An 18,815-nucleotide genomic window follows, 5' to 3' on the forward strand; every position below is an offset into this window, starting at 1 on the left:
AATATGGAAAGTGAAAAGGCGAAGGTCCCTTATTTTTAGGTCTCGCCTGACCCAGCGCATGCGCTGGTCTGGCGAGACTTTTTGTGAGGGCTCACAAAATGCTACCATAGCCAGCCTAGAGCTACAGTGCATGTGCGCGGGCGCGCGCTTAGGAGCAGAGGCTGGCAAACCTAGTCATGCTCATTAAGCGCCCGCGATCACTTTCACGGTGCCCCTTTGATGTTCTCGTTCAAAGAACATCAAACATCAAAGAACATGTTGTGTTAATGGTTTGCTGCGCCCGTTTGACTTACAATGTGCTTTCTCTTTCCACAAACTCGATGTTTGTGTTCCTTTATTTTGAGATGCTTTTAGTATTACTGTTTTGTGACTTAAAGAACATTAAGGAAATGTTACTGTGAAACTGGACAACGTTCACAGTGTTTATTTCTGATCGCAGTGGCTGCTTCATGTCCGTTGCACCATTCATGGAGTCCTTTCGTTGGCGCTTTCATGAGGACATGATGAGAAAGCTGGAAACTTTTGGCACATTCTCTTTAAAAGCACATCATGTTGGTGACTGGTTAATCGATTAGACCTATGTAGCGCTTTAGATCTCAAAGCGCTATGGTGGGTGCAGCAGTTACAACTCATGAAATATGGGGTGCAACTCACAAGGAGGGGCAGGTTTGAGTGCACATTGGCTGCAATCGAACTCTTAAGATGATGGGCTGTGTGTGTCCATTAGCATCACTCAGTCTTCGCTAAGTGATCTTGTTTGTTTTGTTGTTGTGTTAATGCTTTGCTGTGCCCGTTTGACTTACGTGCTTTCTCTTTCCACAAACTCGATGTTTGTGTTCCATTATTTTGATATGCTTTTAGTATTACTGTCACAACCACACACACAACCACACCCACACAACCACACACATACACACACAACCACAAACACACACAACCACACAACCGCGCACACAACCATACAACCGCGCACACAACCACACACACACACCACACAACCACACATCCTCAACTGCACATGCACCCACACCTGCACCCACACCCACGCACTCACAACCACACACACACAACCATACACACAACCACACACACACAACCACAGCCACACACACCCCACACACCCAACCACATCCACAACCACACCCACAACCGCACCCACAACTGCACCCACAACCGCACCCACAACCGCACCCACAACCGCACCCACAACCACACACACCCACCCAACCACACCAAGCATTGGCATAGCCAATAGGTCTCGCCTTTGGGACCTTATAAGTGTTTAACCATGCAACAGTTGATGTGGTTGCACCAAGGATATTGTGCTGCATAACTAAATACTTAAAAAGGTCCCAAACGAGAGACCTATTGGCTATGCCAATGCTTGTTGTTAAGATGTAGCAAGTTCCTTTACTTTACGGACAGCGTCCATGGTCATAATGAACAAATACAGGCTTCCTCTGCAGACGTACGGCTATTGGAAACAAAACATGAGAGGTATTATTTTTCTCCTCCTGTTTAAATTCTAAGAGGTTATCCTATAGAGAATAAGAAGTGGAAGGGGGCCAAAAAGCAGCGAAAATTGTACTAAATTACCTGCATGTTAGTCATTCTTACAAAAATATCATCATTGACTTCAATAGTTAGTCTTTATGGGTGAAAAAAAACCAAATCTGGTAGAGGTGTAAATAGGACCATGATGGAAATATACAGCACATAAAATTTGACATCAGAGGTGGATGCAATTCTTTCAGGTTTTTTTTTAGAATGTGCTTTTATTAGTTCTTGTGTGGAAAAAAATAATATAACAAGCAAGGTGATGTTCAGATAAATCAATAGCTTGTTTCTCTCATAGGCGAGGTCGCAGCACTCCATCGTCAGGTGCAAGGCCGTGTTACAGTCCTTAAAGTTTAACAAACAGGCAATTAAGGGCAGGCCAGTGCACCCAGTGGGAGGCATGGACCCAGTTATCTGTGTGTGCGCAACAGAGAACATGGGGGTAAAGGTGCTTAAAGACATTTTATAGCATTTGTTTTCAATACAGTCTTCCATTCAGACCTTGGCTGTGGATTTGGCGATGGCAAGAATCTGCAAAATATTGTGGGATGGGTGTGCCTCCAAGTCTTCAATTTCAGCATTGATTACCTCCACAATGCGTTCCACAGCAGATACCTGCTGCACCGCCTTCTGCATCTAACATCCTCTGCTGGGGATTGTCAATTTTATGGTGATGTTTATCAATGTGCTCCTTCCTTCAGTTTAACTTGTAAGTCAAGGTATCAATTTTCTAGTCAATGATAAATAAGGAATATGCTACTTACCAGTATGCATCTGTTCTTGGCATGTAGAGCTGCAGAGTTGTACACTTAGCATAGGTCGCCATCTGGTGTTGGGCCCGGATGTTTGCAGTTTGTTTTTCTTCTTGGACAGTCTTTGGAAGTCACGAGTTTGGTGACTCCTCCTTCGGTCCGTACTGCGCATGGGCTTCGGCTCCATCCTCAGATTGTTTTTCGCCAACAGGGAAATGATGGAGCGTAGTAATAACAGTGAGAAACCCATGTGTTGTATCTAAATAAGATGTACTGGAACGGATACAGGTAGCCGGGGAGGCGGGTGGGCGTGTACAACTCTGCAGCTCTACATGCCAAGAACAGATGCATACTGGTAAGTAGCATATTCCGTTCGAGGCATATGAGCTGCAGATTGTACACTTAGCATAGATTATATAGCAGTACCCAACCTTAGCGGCGACCACCGGTATCCGTTGCAGCTGTTTGAAAAAGTGTCTTTAGTACAGCCTGGCCCACCCTAGCTTGCTGCTTGAAATGCACATCTACACAGTAGTGTTTTGTGAAGGTGTGCGGTGTAGACCATGTGGCTGCCTTGCAGATGTCATCTAAGGGTATATTCCCTAGAAAAGCCATAGAAGCCCCTAACTTTCTTGTAGAGTGGGCTTTAGGGGGAACAGATAATGTTCTCTTTGCCTTTTGATAGCAAATTTGTATGCATTTTACAATCCACCTAGCTATCCCTGATTTTGAAATGGGGTTGCCTTTATGTGGTGGAGAGAAGGAAACGAACAATTGTTTAGTCTTCCTGAAGGGTTGCGTTCTTTGTATGTAGTATAGTAACGCCCTTTTTACATCAAGTGTGTGTAATGCCGTTTCTGCAACAGATTGGGGTTGCGAAAAGAAGACAGGTAATTCCACTGATTGATTGAGGTGGAAGGGGGAAATTACTTTGGGCAGAAACTTCGGATTTGTGCGAAGTATGACCTTGCTGTGATGCATTTGTATGTAGGGTTCCTGTATGGTGAACGCTTGTATTTCACCAACCCTTCTAAGGGAAGTGATAGCTACAAGGAAAGCTGTTTTCCAGGTGAGAAACTGTAGCTCACATTTGTGCATTGGTTCGAAGGGCGGACCCATTAGTCGTGTAAGAACTAAATTTAGATTCCATACAGGGGAAGGTGGTGCCCTGGGAGGAATTACTCGTTTAAGGCCTTCCATGAAGGCTTTAATAGCGGGCACTCTGAAGAGTGATAAATGCTGCCTGTTTTGTAGATAAGCAGCGATCGCTGCTAGGTGTAGGCGTATGGATGAATATGCCAGGTTACACCTGTGAAGATGGAGCAGATAGCATATGATGTGCTGTATGGATGCATCTAGGGGGTTGATTGTATTGTTACGGCAGTAAATTACAAATCTTTTCCACTTTGCGGCATAGCATGCTCTAGTGGTAGGACGTCTGGCTTCCATGATGATGTTCATGCAATCAGGGGGAAGGTTGAGGTATCCGAATTCTAAGATTTCAGGAGCCAGATCGCCAGGTTGAGCTGAGCTGGGTCCGGGTGCCTGATTTCTCCATGGTTCTGGGTTAGGAGGCATGGGGAAAGGTGCAGTTTTTGATGTGGTACCACTGATAGTTGTAGTAGCGTGGTGTACCACGGCTGCCTGGCCCACGTTGGAGCTACCAGAATGAGTGTGAGGGAGTGCTGTTGTAGCTTCCTGACCACTAATGGAATTAGTGGGAGAGGTGGAAAGGCGTATGCAAATCTGCCTGATCAGTTCATCCATATCGCATTGCCCTTGGACAATGGGTGTGGGTATCTGGCGGCGAAGCTTGGGCATTTTTTGTTTTCGTGGGTGGCGAAGAGGTCTATTTGAGGATGCCCCCACTGTTTGAAGAATGGGTGAAGAACTTGTGGATGCAGTTCCCATTCGTGTAGTTGTTGCGTTTGTCTGCTGAGCAGATCTGCTATGGTGTTTTGTACTCCTGGAACGTGCTGTGCCAGGAGAAAGATGTTTTGGGGAATTGCCCATCTCCATATGCTCTGGGCTAAGCGGGAGAGCTGGGGAGAGTGTGTCCCCCCCTGTTTTTGTATATAATACATCGCAGTCATGTTGTCTGTGCGAATGAGGACTGCTTTGCCCGAAATTTGTTTTTGGAAAGATTTTAGGGCTAGAAAGATCGCCAAGAGCTCCAGATGGTTGATGTGGAGCGATTTTTGCTGTGGCGTCCATAGACCTTGCATTGTGAGGTGTAGGAGGTGCGCTCCCCAGCCGGAGAGCGATGCGTCCGCTGTTAGAATCACCTGAGGAACCGGGTCCAGGAACGGCCGTCCTTTGGAAAGGTTTGTGGTGTTCCACCACTGCAGAGAGTGATGTGTGCGGCCGTCCACCAACACCAGATCCGTCAGCTGACCCTGGGCCTGGTTCCACTGTTGTGCTAGGCACTCTTGAAGTGGACGCATGTGGAGTCTTGCATGGGGCACTATAAATATGCAAGACGCCATCATTCCTATGAGCTTCATGAACACTCTTGCTGGAAGAGAGTGTTGGGGAAGGAATGTTTTGCGTAAGGCTTGAATGCTTGTGATTCTGGCTGAGTTTGGATAGGCAATACCTTTGGAGGTGTCTATAGTGGCACCGAGATATTGCTTTGTGTGAGATGGTATGAGGTGGGACTTTTGGTAGTTCACCGTGAAGCCTAGCTGGTGGAGCAGTTGGATGGTGCTGTTTGTATGTTGCACACATTGGTGGTAGGACGTGGCTTTTATCAGCCAGTCGTCTAAGTAAGGGAAGACGTGAATGTGTTGACGTCTGAGGTGTGCTGCTACTACTGCTAGGCATTTGGTAAACACTCGTGGTGCAGTGGTGACCCCGAAGGGGAGAACCGTGAATTGGTAATGTTGCCCGTCCACCACGAACCTGAGGTATTTCCTGTGAGAGGGGTGTATTGGAATGTGAAAGTATGCGTCTTTCAGATCCAAGGTTGTGAGAAAGTCTCCCTGGCAGAGGAGTGGGAGGACTTGTTGTAGAGTGACCATGTGAAAATGGTCTGAATGTATGTAGGCATTTAGAGGTCGGAGGTCCAGAATGGGTCTGAGGGTCTCGTCTTTCTTTGGTATTAAGAAATATAGAGAGTAGACCCCTAGATTTCGTTGATTGACGGGGACCTGCTCTATAGCGTGTTTTTGCAGGAGTGAGAGTACCTCTTGTTTGAGCAGTGTGGAATGTTCTTGAGACATTGGACGGTGCCTTGGTGGGATATTGGGTGGGGTAGATGTTAGCTCTAGACAGTACCCTGACCGAATGATTTGGGTCACCCATTTGTCCGATGTTATGGACTCCCATACGTGGATAAAGTTTTGTAGTCTGCCCCCGACCGGAGTGGAATGGTCTGGGGGGAGCGGAGGGGAGTCATTGTGCGGGGGGGGGTGGCAGAACGGGTGTTGTTGGTTTTGCCCCTGCCCTTATTGTTGTTACCCCTGTAACCACCTCTCTGATTGCCCTTTGAAAAGGTATTTTGAGGAGGGGACTTGTAGGAGGTAGAGGCGTTATCGGTGGAGGAGCCTCTGCCTGTGCCACGAAAGGACGAGCGTCGAAAGGAACGTTTGGAGGCTTGTGTTTGGAGTGCCCCCATAGACTTTGCTGTGTCTGTGTCTTTCTTCATCTTTTCGAGCGCTTCGTCCACCTTTGGCCCAAAGAGTGTTTCCTGGTCAAAGGGGTGATTGAGTATGGATGCCTGGACTTCAGGCTTGAACCCTGAGATCCTGAGCCAGGCGTGGCGACGAAGCAGGACACTGGTATTTATGGCCCTAGAAGCAGTGTCGGCTGCATCGAGGGCACACTTAATGGAGGTGTTTGTAATTAGTTTACCCTCCTGTATCAGGTCATGAGCCTTGTGCTTGTATTTTTCTGGAAGGTGCTGCATAAGAGCCTCTAGTTCGTCATAGTGTGCTCTATCATATCGCGCAAGCAGTGCTTGTGTGTTTGCAATGCGCCACATGTTTGCAGCTTGGGAGGCGGTGCGTTTACCAGACGCGTCCAGAAGTTTAGATTCTTTGTCTGGCGGTGGGGCATCTCCTGAGGATTGGGAGTTAGCCCGCTTTCTAGCTGTGGAGACAACTAGGGAATCTAGGGGAGCAGGGCCCTTGATGTAAGCAGGGTCTGTGGGTGCCGCCTTGTACTTCTTCTCTATTCTAGGGTTCAGTACTCTGGCTCTGACAGGGTCTTTGAACACCTCTGTAGCGTGCTTGGTGACACCCTTAAGCATGGGTAAAATGGAAGTAGATTTGTCTTGTATATCAAATGTATCCAGTAGGAAGTCTTCTTCTACTGGTTCACTGTGCATGTCCACCCCATGGTAGTGTGCTGCTCTGTGCACTAAATGATGAAACCCTAAGGAGTCCTCTGGAGGAGACGGCCTTGATGGGTATAGGTCGTCCTGAGGTACATTGGGTATATCAGGGTTATTGTAATCCTCCCATGGATCTGGGGTCCCTGGTGGAGTGGGATCCATTGGGGCGTCCGCCGGGTAATTGTCCGGATCCCCATCATCCGGATCTGGGGATGGGGCCGGATCGTAGTGAGGTAAAGGTGGCGGAGACCTGTGAGGTGGAGGCGGTGGAGGGGGTAGGGGAGGCGGTGGTGGGGAGGGCACTCTGAGGGGAGAAGTAGCAGAGTCCTTCCTTTTGGGTGGAGGAGGAGGAGCCGGAGCATCAAGGCGTCTTTTCTTGGTAGTTAAAGTCAAAAGCCCAGTCTTTGGATCTTTGGACAAAGTTTTTTGTAAAGGGTCTGGTGTAAACAGAGCCAATGGTGTCGAGTCGTCTGTCGGCACCGGTGATTTCGGAACCGGGGGTTTCGATGGTCTGTGTGCGCCATGCTTTTTTGAGGTCTCCGGGTGTTTCGGCGTCGAATGATGTTTCGGCGCCGGAGCGTCGGTGCCGACAGATTTGTGTTTGTGTTTGGTCGGCACCGAGTGTCCAGGCTTCGGCACCGGTGGTTTCGGAGTCGAGCTGGATTTTGCAGTCTTCGGTGCCGGATGCTGTTTTTCGGCACCGGGTGTCGGCTGGCTCGATCCCGAGCTGCCATGAGACTTTGGGGGCTTCGACACCGGGCCCGAAGGTGGGGTGATCGAAGTTTTGGTTTTGGTTTTGCCCAGGCCGGCAGGCGAGGGAGTAACCTGAGTCTCTTTGGTTTTCGGCGCGGGGGTGGGAGGGGGCATAGTACTCACGGCCCGCTGCGCTGGTGTAACGTCCTCCACGTCGGAGTCGTCGGCCTCGGAAGCGCTGACGACGTCTTCCTCCTGCTCGGTGTGTGTTTGCCCCGAAGCTTCGGCGTCGTCTCCGAAGATGTCCGGTGGAGCTGCGGAGGATGAGTGCGCCATGGTGCGTCGAGCTCTTCGATCTCGGATGGTCTTCTTCGATCGAAAAGACTTGCAGGCGGGGCAGTCTCTAGCCTCGTGTTCCGGAGAGAGGCAAAGGTTACACACCTGATGGAGGTCGGTGTGGGGAAATTTAGACCCACATTTTGGGCACTTTTTGAACGGAGTCCTTTCCATCGGCCGGGACCGGAGTCGCGGAGGGCCCGAAGGCCGGTGTCGATGTACGGGATGGAGAAAGTGCCGCTTCGAGAGATGAAGATGATGAAGGAACTCGAAGAATCGAGGATTTTCCGTCGAGGCTGGAACCGTAGAAGTTCGAAGCCGGAGCACGAAGTATCACATCCGAGCCCGATGGCGGAAAAAAACAATCTGAGGATGGAGCCGAAGCCCATGCGCAGTACGGACCGAAGGAGGAGTCACCAAACTCGTGACTTCCAAAGACTGTCCAAGAAGAAAAACAAACTGCAAACATCCGGGCCCAACACCAGATGGCGACCTATGCTAAGTGTACAATCTGCAGCTCATATGCCTCGAACACTTTGTTTCATGTCAGTTAGAAGATTGCAGACCCAGCCCAGGCAAGCATCACTAAAGTACGATCCGCGGGGTTTGGGGAGTTGAGTGGGTGTTTCAGATGCCCCACACTTTCTAGTCCAAGGTTCAGTTCTTTTTATTCTTAAACTCCACAGGGGGTAACAGCACAATAAATTGCCCGGCCACCCCAGTCACAATTATGTCAACTTTGCCAGGTAACGACTCCAGTCTACATACTCAGGCCTAATGGAAGTCAATCTTGCTCATTTATCTCTCACTACAAAAGAAATGAGGACACCTTCATTTTTGCACCCACATTAGCCATCACAAGGGAAGGGGCAGGAGGATGCCCTTGGTATCAGCGCCCACACCCAAGTTTATGGGACAAAATTTGGACTAAAATTCATAAATCTACCAGAGCTGCTAACACTTTACAATCCCTTTTTTTATGTCTCGGCTCTAAGACGGGGAGCATGCGCTGTCTTGAACCGAGACATGGTCTATCTACATCATGGGCTTCTGCCAGTTCATAGGCTTGCCACTGGCTGTAACCATCGTCACTCCATCCTTATCACCATTTGTCAAGGGATTGCATAGGTCATGCCTCTCCCAGTAATTAACCTTCCCCGCGAGCGCCGGTCTATTACTGTAAACCTACCAGCAGCCACTTTTTAGCTTTTGTTCCGGGACTATTTTTTGTTTTAATAATGGGGGACCGTCCCGTCACACATTAAGAGCGGTGCAGCTCTCTCTCCAGGCTCTTTGTGTTTCATTTTTGGTTATAAAATTATATATAGCGTGCACTCAACCCGAAGGTAGTGCAGCGCTTTGGACAGACCCACCACACAACAGCTGCCCTGTAGCTCACTCTGCAGGCTCTTTTTGTTTAATTTTTAGTTACAATATTTTATACAGCCTGAACTCAACCTGAAGATATTGCAGAGGTTTTGACTGTCCCGCCACATATTAGGAGTGCTGCAGCTCTCTCTACTGGCTCTTTTTGTTTAATTTTTTTTTAAGGATTTTATATAGAGCGAACTCAACCCGAAGTTATTGCAGCGATTTACACGAGCACCAATTACCTTACACAATGAAACATTTATATTTTTTGTAGACACTGGGCAATTAAGGGATTTGCTAACAATCACAGGATATTGAACCCACACCGAGACTTGTGTTTAAGTAATTCATCTCAGTGCTTTTGTTTACAGGCTCGGCCATAGAGCAAACAAATTACAGTGGATTGAAGGGTGATGGTGGTTCTCTTGAACCACTGTAAACTGCCCATTGAAAGGTCTGGAGGTGCAGTGAGCACTAGCGCCTTAACTTACACACCACCGTATCATTGATCACAATTCTACTCTTCGCTGCCACAAGAGAGCTTGGTGAAAGTAAGCTGGGAGTGTGGGCAGCGACATTGTCTTTTGTGGCTCAAGCCCTAACTGCAGTGACCATCTGTGGGTGAGGGAGGGTTTTCTTCTCTATTCTCTACTGCACGGCTTAATGGGCCACGCCACGAGGTTTAGCGCTTTTTCTGTGCCCTGAGCCCAGAAGCGATATCATACAGGAGTGGCAGGTCTCACATGTTTTAATGCTGCTTTGCTGGCTCTTTCCCCATTATCCTTAAAAGCCTAATTAGCGCCACTTCCTTGCATTATGTAAAATGGCTAACTCCGCTCTGCTCCCTAAATTAGAGACACAGACATTGGGAATTAATTTGAGAGAGTTTGGCAGCCGGGGGCTCAGAAGAGCCGTCAAAGCTAGGGCAGGTTCATGGAAAGATGCGGTTATTGGCGCAATCAGGAAGAAAAGCTTGTTTCTGCCACAGCGCAATATAAAACGTGTTTCAATAGAGCAGCTGTCCCCGAATCCTTTAAACCAGATCGGTTTCAGCATGAAACTGAACATTTTCTACCTGAAGATGATGTGCACACCTTCCCAATTCAGCCACTCTACAAGTATCAGGTATGCTGGTCTTGAAAAGTTACCTGGAGCACTCCATGAAGGGACAGTATTAAGTATACGTTGTTTAGTTGTCCGTCATTTATACAGCAGCCAAACACCCCTCAAAGGAAGAAAATAATGTTCATGCCTAGAACCCGGCACGTTTTTGTTTTTAGGTCTCGCCTGGCTATCGCGTAAGCGATCGCTCAGCGAGACTTATGTAGGGGCTTCAGAAAATGCTCCCAAAGGCTTCCCAGGCGGATCGGGTGGCGGTTACGCGCACAACCACGCGCATTCCATTTGCCACCAGCTACTTCCTGCGCGTGTTCCGCCTCACGCATTCAGAGAGATTTAGTAAGGGGCACAAGACCTTAGGAATGCGGTTTATAGCCAGTGCATGTGAGGCATTCAAGCGCGAAGCTGGCATCTGGCATAGGACTTGAAAGCAGCAGACTGCTTTCGCCAGCGCGCGCTCGGCCTCACTTCCTACATCCCCTCTTACAACAATTAACTTTCGTTATAACTCACACCCCATATGCTCGTTCCCTCCCACCCTTCCTTTGATGTTCACTTTTCTTGTTGTTTACAAACCACGCCACACACTGCTGCACGCCGCACACTGCTGCACGCCGCACACTGCTGCACGAAACACTGCTGCACGCCACACACTGCTGCACGCCACACACTGCTGCACGCAGCACACTGCTGCACGCCGCACACTGCTGCACGCCGCACACTGCTGCACACTGCTGCATTACTCACTGCTGCATGCTGCACGACACTGCTGCACGCAGCACACTGCTGCACGCTGCTGCATGCCACTGCACGCATCACACTGCTACACGTAACACTGCTGCATGCCACACACTGCTGCACGCCACACACTGCTGCATGCCGCTGCACACCATACACTGCTGCATGCCGCACACTGTTGCACGCCGCACACTGCTGCACACTGCTGCATGCCGCTGCACGCCACACACTGCTGCACGCCGCACACTGCTGCACGCCACACACTGCTGCACGCCACACACTGCTGCACGCCACACACTGCTGCACACTGCTGCACACTGCTGCATTACTCACTGTTGCATGCTGCACGACACTGCTGCACGCAGCACACTGCTGCACGCCGCACACTGCTGCATGCCACTGCACGCCTCACACTGCTGCACGCCACACACTGCTGCACGCCGCACACTGCTGCACGCCGCACACTGCTGTACGCCGCACACTGCTGCACGCCGCACACTGCTTTTATGCGAGTTTATGCTACTGACATTGTAAATGACAATTCCTTTTATTTGTTTTAAAACAAAAATAAAAGGCATTGTAATTTTACAATGCCAATAGCTCAAACTCTTATAAATGCGAGACCTATTGCATTGCAAATGCTTGTTTTTATAGTTGTCATTTTTGATAACACAATCCTCTCTAGCTGAGCGTCAAGTTAGAGTGCTACTGACGGCATCATCAAATGACACCCTTTCCAAATTTTCGATGTGTCCTTTTGTTACAATGCTGCTTGTAGTGACACCTCCCTGGCAATTAGAAAAAAAACTTCACCTGATTGAGCGTTCATTTCTACTACCTCATCTGCACCATTCACGATTGCGCTCAGAAGAACGGAACCCTTTTGCTAATGGTCACCTAGAAACTTAGGATCTCTTTAAAAACAAGCATTTGCAATGCAGTAGGTCTTGCAATACTAAAAGTTTGAGCTATTGCCATTGCAAATAATATTGCAACACCAATAGCTCAAACTTTTAAGTAATGCAAGACCTATTGCATTGCAAATGATAGTTTAATTTACCATCGTTTAATACTAACTCCCGCTCATCGACACTGACTGTCTTCAGAATCAAGCCCATCTTGCTGGTCCTGCAACTCCCCGCACGTTGATTTGAAACACATGCTCTTTGAATGCTCCTAATGTTAACTTGTTTTGGAAACGCGTATGGAACCAGATTAATACGATTTTTAAAATTAACTAACCATTTTCGTTTTCAACTATTTTTCTAGGTAGCGTTGCTCCAGCTTGGTCTGAGCTCAATCAAGGTCATAAACTGGTGGACCTACTATTTTCTGTTACCTTTCACTTAGTTACTTCCTACTGGAAAAATGTGCAAACTGTTACTTTTAACTCCTGGTGGTATGCTATATGCTTCAACCATAGGCTTGATAGTAACTATGTTACACCTATTTCCTTAGCTATAAAAAAAGATTTACTATGGGTCCCAATTACTGTTTTTACCTCAATCTAGTTAACTTACCAGTAAGAATATCTTAATACCTGATGAGACCCAGAAACCCCCTTAAGATATTTGCACATTATCTTTCTGTCTTTAATTGCATGCTTAATATTCCAAATTTTTAACCATGAAATGTCTACCGGTTTTTAAAATGAATTAAATGAATGTCCAGTCAACATGTACGTATTACTTTTTCCCTCCTTTTCCCTCCCCCATATTACTCTTTAATATTGTATTTCAAGTACAATTTCATACAGCGAACTGTAATTCTTAGTGTATTTCCATTTTTATCATACTTGTAAATATTGTCCTCACTATACTATTGTTTCGTTTACTCTTCCACTGTTTTGCTGTTTATCTATTTTAAATCAAATCAAACATAAAAAGAAAGTAAAATCTGTATTTGTAAATTTCATAACAAACATTACAAAAAAGTTCCAGATCTCACACACACACAAACTAAAAAGCTCTAAAGAGGTTATGCTTCTTTCCTGAATAGATCTTTTAAGAAGTCTCTTCATCTCTGCCTAAAAACATGCCTTGTCTTTATGGATGATTTCACCTAAAGAGTTTGGAGCCTATTCACAAAGGTAGTGAAAAACAAGTGTAAATTATGAGAGGCAGAGTTTACACAAAGTTGTAGTTTACAAGCACTTAAGGTGTTCCTGTACATCACTATCCTGAGCATGAGTGAAGTATGCATGCTCTACTGTATCCAAAAGGCACAAGAACCTGTAAGCATCCTACAGTATTAATCTACCTTGTAGAGCATTGTTCAAAAGTAAATTATTTTCTAGCTGAACTGCTTTGGCACATGTTTTTTATCCTGGAAAAAAGGTATCATGAGAGTTTAACTTTACAAAATTTTCAATCCACCATAGATTTTTTAAAAAGAGAAATTAGATCCCCGGTCTACTCATCTCCACGCAATCCAAGTTTCTGACTCAATGCAGGGTTTGCTAAATGATATATTTTATCTGCAAGGAATTTTAGTAAAGACAGTCACTGTAGCAAATAAAACTGTTTGAAAAAAATGTATTGTTTTATATTGTATATGGTGTCAGCAGAGATTTGACGCATTTGCTACCAACCGAAACTTAAATAAGAGGAACGGCTGCACTAATGAGAAGACAATACATGAATTGCTGCAAGCATTATCTACCCTCTATTAACCTTTTCTGAACATACATTATAATTTGAATGCTATTTAAATGGAACAAAAATATACAACCAATATACAAGGAACAGTTATGGGTTACGCAGTTCCAGTCAATGAATTCTGCTTTATCGCCACCTCTTCAAATACCTGAAAAATTTCAGGTATCAAACAATTTGTTTGACGATTAAAACAAATCCCACATGTCTTCCTATTGGCTTACCGTTCTCTTCAGAAGTACATGTGGACAGCAACTTCCAGATGAGGTAAGGTCCTCCGAGAATAACAGCAAAGAACAGGAAAATAGGCCATGATTTAGCAGAACTGGAGACTCCATGCTCCTGTCCAAGGACCGCTAGTGAACCGGCACTTTCTGTCCAGAGATCCTCATTTTCACTGTCCTTCCTTAGACCCAGGAGTCGCTGCAGTCGTCTGTAAAAATACTGCAGAGTTCTAACCAAAGCAAAAACTGAAAACACTTTTGAAAAGTGTATTTTTAGCCTGGAGAAATGGTTGGCTACATCCAGAACGGCCCTGAAGCTGTTATAGACAGCAGAAAATGTTGCATCCATCATCATACTTACGGAGGAAAACGCATGCACAATGCTTTCGATGGACTGAAAAGCACCTCTACTGCTTTCTTCAGCCTGACGGACAAACTGGCTTGGCTGAATATCATCAGTTCGAAACCGGTTATAGTTCATCCCACTCATGCCACCATAGCCGAATGGACTGTAGCCTCCATAAAATGAGCTGCCGCCATATGACCCATAGCTGGGCGAAAAGGAGTTGTAAGACGGTCTGAACCCACTAAGGCTGCTGTTTCCAATCTGTTGTGTTGGTCTTGGCATGACAGGTGGCGGCACACGGGTTAGTACAGGTTGTGAAGGTCTGGTCAGAACAGGAGCATTTGTTCGCAGGTCTGCAGATCTAGAGTGCAAGAGAACCACTTGTCAGTATTAATGGTACATCAAAAACAAGCTATGTACAAACCATATATGCCCAATCTCTTTAGCTACCTGAAGTTAATGATACTTTCAAAAACAATGCTAAGCAAATCTAGGACCAATCTCTGCAACACAAAGGCATTACAACACTGCATGACTGACTAATGAAAATAGGTAGAAGCAGCATTATTGGAAATCGCATTTGGAAGAAGAAACCATGAAGTCACAACAGTTACCGAATTCACAACATGAGGACTTCAAGGTGGAGTTGGGGGGAGCGTCACACCTTTCAGAGAGATGTACACTTGAATTACAGCATAGCCTTTGCAAGGTTGCACAAACAGCAACATACTATAAAGGCCACTAGGTATGTCTAGTCTGCTTCAATTACGTACTGGGTCCCAAGAGGTAGCCACATACAATATTTGTGATGAAACTAAGCTCTCCTTGGCGTTGGCAATAAAAGGATGCAAGAATTGACAAAGGCTCAAATAGAGCAAGCTCCTAAGCCATCGTGTAAAAAACATCAAAATCTCTCTCAAAACTGAAAAAGTCTGTTAAAAAAGTGATTTTGAAAAAAGGTGACGGAGCAAGTAAACAATCCAGATACCTGGGCTTTTGGACTGATGGCATGAATTTTGCTCCAAATTCTGCTACAGATGAAAATAAACATTTAACTGCCCACATTAGTATTACTGTTATGGATCACAGTAGACTATTAGACAAAATGATACAAAATTCTCATGTTTTGCAGTATCCATGTGACAAATTTCACCGAGATACATCACATACTTCTGCAGGAAACTATCCATCTTTTCGTAATGATCTTTTAACTTCTATGACACAGGAAGAAATGCCAGTATAGAAGGAATCTTGCTGAATCAGCGCCGGTTTCGGTCAGGACAGAAACATAAGACAGAGGACAACAGGAATAAGATTAGGGGGTAAAGGCAGTCTCCCTCATCCTTTCAAGGCCTCTGATTTGTTGCTCTGAATTCCTCCAATAGTCTATTTCCACCGCCTACTTCCTGAGGGTTACTGACTGCTTGCATACTCCCTCCTGTGTCAGATTGCTTCTCTCCCTTTCCACACAGACTCCTGCTTCACATATGTCCTATTTCCCTCTACCCCACCACCCTGTAGTAACAGCTCTGAATTAAATTATGTGTCAGTTGCACTCGAGATACTCTCCCTGGGTAGGTAGGTTGATTCCAGAAAACATATACAACAATGATGACTAGTAATACATTTAGGTACAGCGGATAGGTTTTCATGTCGTTTATTTCTCTTGCTTATCAAAAACTGAATGGTTGCCACCTTGAAACCATATTTACAGATTAATAAGGACACTTGACAAATTTAAGGGTGGGGAGGTATTGAGGAAAGATAGTGAAGCAGCATCAGAGTTCTAATATGATACAATGGTAATATGAATGCAATTCTGTCATGTTTCTGTATGATAATTGCAGTATTATAAGTAAAACAACAAAACCATGTTTAAACTAATTTAACGTGCATTGCTAGTTCTATCCCCGAGCTTTACTCAATGTCCTTGGGCCACCTCCCAGGCCATAATCATCTAAAATATGGAGCCTGCACAGCACTGTCTGTCATACCAGACTAATGACCTGTTAAGCATCAATACCAAGCAATGTTGGTCACTTCTTCACTGGACAAGTTTGAGGTTCTAGCTGGTTGTAACATGCAGTGGCACATTCAACCATTTTTGTCTCAATGGGATGTATTTTTTGCTGGAGTAAAATTCCCTTCCAACCCCAGAAAATATAGTAGATGATTAGCTTGAGGTGATAATGAGAGGCGGTCATTAGTGCAGCTTAGAATAATCATTAGCTATAAAAGAATATGCTGCTTATGAGGATGTAAATTTGCTACGTAGCAAATTGTAAAGGGAACCCTGTTTGTTATATGTGTTTTTTTAATAACCACTTCAATGGAGAGATGGTCGTGGGTCCTTTCAAAACAGTGAAGCTCCCAGAGGCAGTAGGCATGAGCTAGCTAATTTGTAGCTTCACACTGGTTTAATTTGTTTTAAACAACTGGAAAAAGCTGCGTAAACTCACAAAGCTATTCAGTGATCTCCACATGACTTGAAAAGAGACCATTGCTTTTCCAGAATTTAAGGAGACTTTACTGACATTATGAAGTGGCGGTAGCTACTATTGAGTGCAAGCAAAACTAACTATTAGATTTAGGAGTACAAGATAGTAATCTCTCTACAGGTTACAATGATGCACCCTGCTCAAATGTTATAAGCAGTGCACTGGGCATTTGATTAGTGCGACCATCCTGCAACTGGCCTTTTATCTGCTTGATCTAAATTGGGGAACAACAGGAGAGACAGCAGTATTTGGCCAGAAGATCACATGGGCATTATGAAACGCCTCTATCTAGCAGAATTACTGTACAACTGCTCATGTCAGGACATTGGTTAGTGAAAGAGTGGGAACCATCTCCACCCCAAAGGTAACCTGTATTAGAAAAGAAGACCTGGCTCTCGCCACAAAATCAATACTTGCACAGGAATATCCAGCTCCTTTCATTGCCAAACATGTTGGGTCCACAACAATGAACTGTGAAAATGGCAACGAACAAGTTACTTACCTTCGGTAACGCTTTTTCTGGTGGATACAGTATCTGCCTGTGGATTCCTCACCTTGTGAATATCCCCTGCGCCAGCATTCCACAGAATTTTTTCCCCAGCGCTCTACACCGACGTCATAATACATCGGCTACGCTCGCGACTCCGTATGACGTCACCGGAGCCATAAGAGAGCAACGTCGGCATGACGTCAGTTCCACCCATTTTTTCCGTGCCTTCGAGGCGAACAGGTGGACCGACAACAGATTCAAAGTATACACAGTATACAACATTCGAACAAATATACATAGTACATGTACAAAAGGAAAGCTAAAGAACATAAGTATTTCCTATAGGTGTACCAGATAGAAAGAAGTTACAATTTATAACAACATCTCAAGCAAGACATCCTTTAAGGTATACAACGGGGAGGCGGGTGAGCCAGTGAGGAATCCACAGGCAGATACTGTTTCCAGCAGAAAAAGCGTTACCGAAGGTAAGTAACTTGTTCTTCTGATGGATATATCTGCCAGTGGATTCCTCACCTTGTGAATAGATTCCCACAGTAGTCCCACTCCTGGAGGAGGGTGTCCACCTTCCTATACCAAATAGTCCTGCAAGACAGAGAGCGCGCAAAGTGGCCCTCCCTCCTCATCTCAGAGTCTAAGCAATAATGCTTTGCGAAAGTATGGAGGGAGGCCCAAGTCGCGGCTTTACAAATGTCTGCCACCGGAACACTCCTGGCTAAAGCAGAAGTAGACGATTTGGCCCTAGTTGAATGAGCCCTAATACCCTCAGGAGGAACCTTACCAGCAAGGGCGTAGCAGATCTCGATGGCTAGGATGATCCATCTGGACAGAGTGCGCTTGTGCACAGCTTTGCCTTTAGATTGTCCAATATAGCCCACAAAGAGCTGATCATCCAAATGAAAGTCCTTCGTCCTGTCCAAGTAAAAGCTCACAGCTCTTTTAGGGTCCAATCGGTGCAGTCTTTCCTCCTCCTTGGAAGGATGAGGAGGTGGATAAAACACAGGGAGAGTAACAGACTGTCCCAGATGAAAGGGAGTAACTACCTTAGGTAGGAAAGCAGCCCTGGTCCTAAGAACCATCCTTTCAGCATGTAAGGATAAAAACAGGGGTTTTGAACTAAGAACTTGAAGCTCACTCACCCTCCTTGCCGAGGTTATGGCTACAAGAAAGACCGTTTTAAAGGACAACAGTCTCAAAGGACAGCTATGAAGGGGCTCAAGAGGAGACCCCATCAAAAAAGTTAAGAAAAGATTAAGGTCCCACTGTGGCATTACAAAGGGGAGTAGGTGGAAACATATTAGTAAGACCTTTGATAAATCTTAATACAATAGGAGATTTAAATAATGATGGCTGATTTGGAGGACACAGAAAAGCCGATAAGGCTAATAAATAGCCCTTGACCGTGGCCACAGCACAGCCCTGCTGAGCCAAGGAAAGAGCAAACTGAAGCACATTGGAAAGATGGTCTTTTAAAGGGTCAATGGATCTCTCACCACACCATTTTACAAACTTAGACCACCTGTAGGAGTATATGGACTTGGTGGAGTGTCGCCTGGCCGATAAAATAACATCCAACACATCAGGCGGGAGAGAGAAGGAACTCAGGTTGCCCCGTTCAATCGCCAGGCATGAAGGTGCAGACTCTGGAGGTGGGGGTGTAGAACCTGCCCCTCCGACTGCGAGAGG

The 18,815-nt window shown here is 45.8% G+C and overlaps 1 protein-coding gene across 1 annotated transcript in view; it reads right to left on the minus strand.

Annotated features, from left to right (window-relative positions):
* The window catches only part of PEX13 (peroxisomal biogenesis factor 13), a 153,116-nt gene that overhangs the window by 16,867 nt on the left and 117,434 nt on the right, over positions 1-18,815 (minus strand). Inside the window, exon 2 of the mRNA XM_085612359.1 lies at positions 13,778-14,484. Coding sequence (XP_085468485.1) covers positions 13,778-14,484 — 707 coding nt within the window. The remainder of the gene's footprint in view (positions 1-13,777; positions 14,485-18,815) is intronic.

This window comes from Triturus cristatus, chromosome 6 (assembly GCF_964204655.1).
Source record: "Triturus cristatus chromosome 6, aTriCri1.1, whole genome shotgun sequence".
In the NCBI taxonomy this organism is placed as follows: domain Eukaryota; kingdom Metazoa; phylum Chordata; class Amphibia; order Caudata; family Salamandridae; genus Triturus; species Triturus cristatus.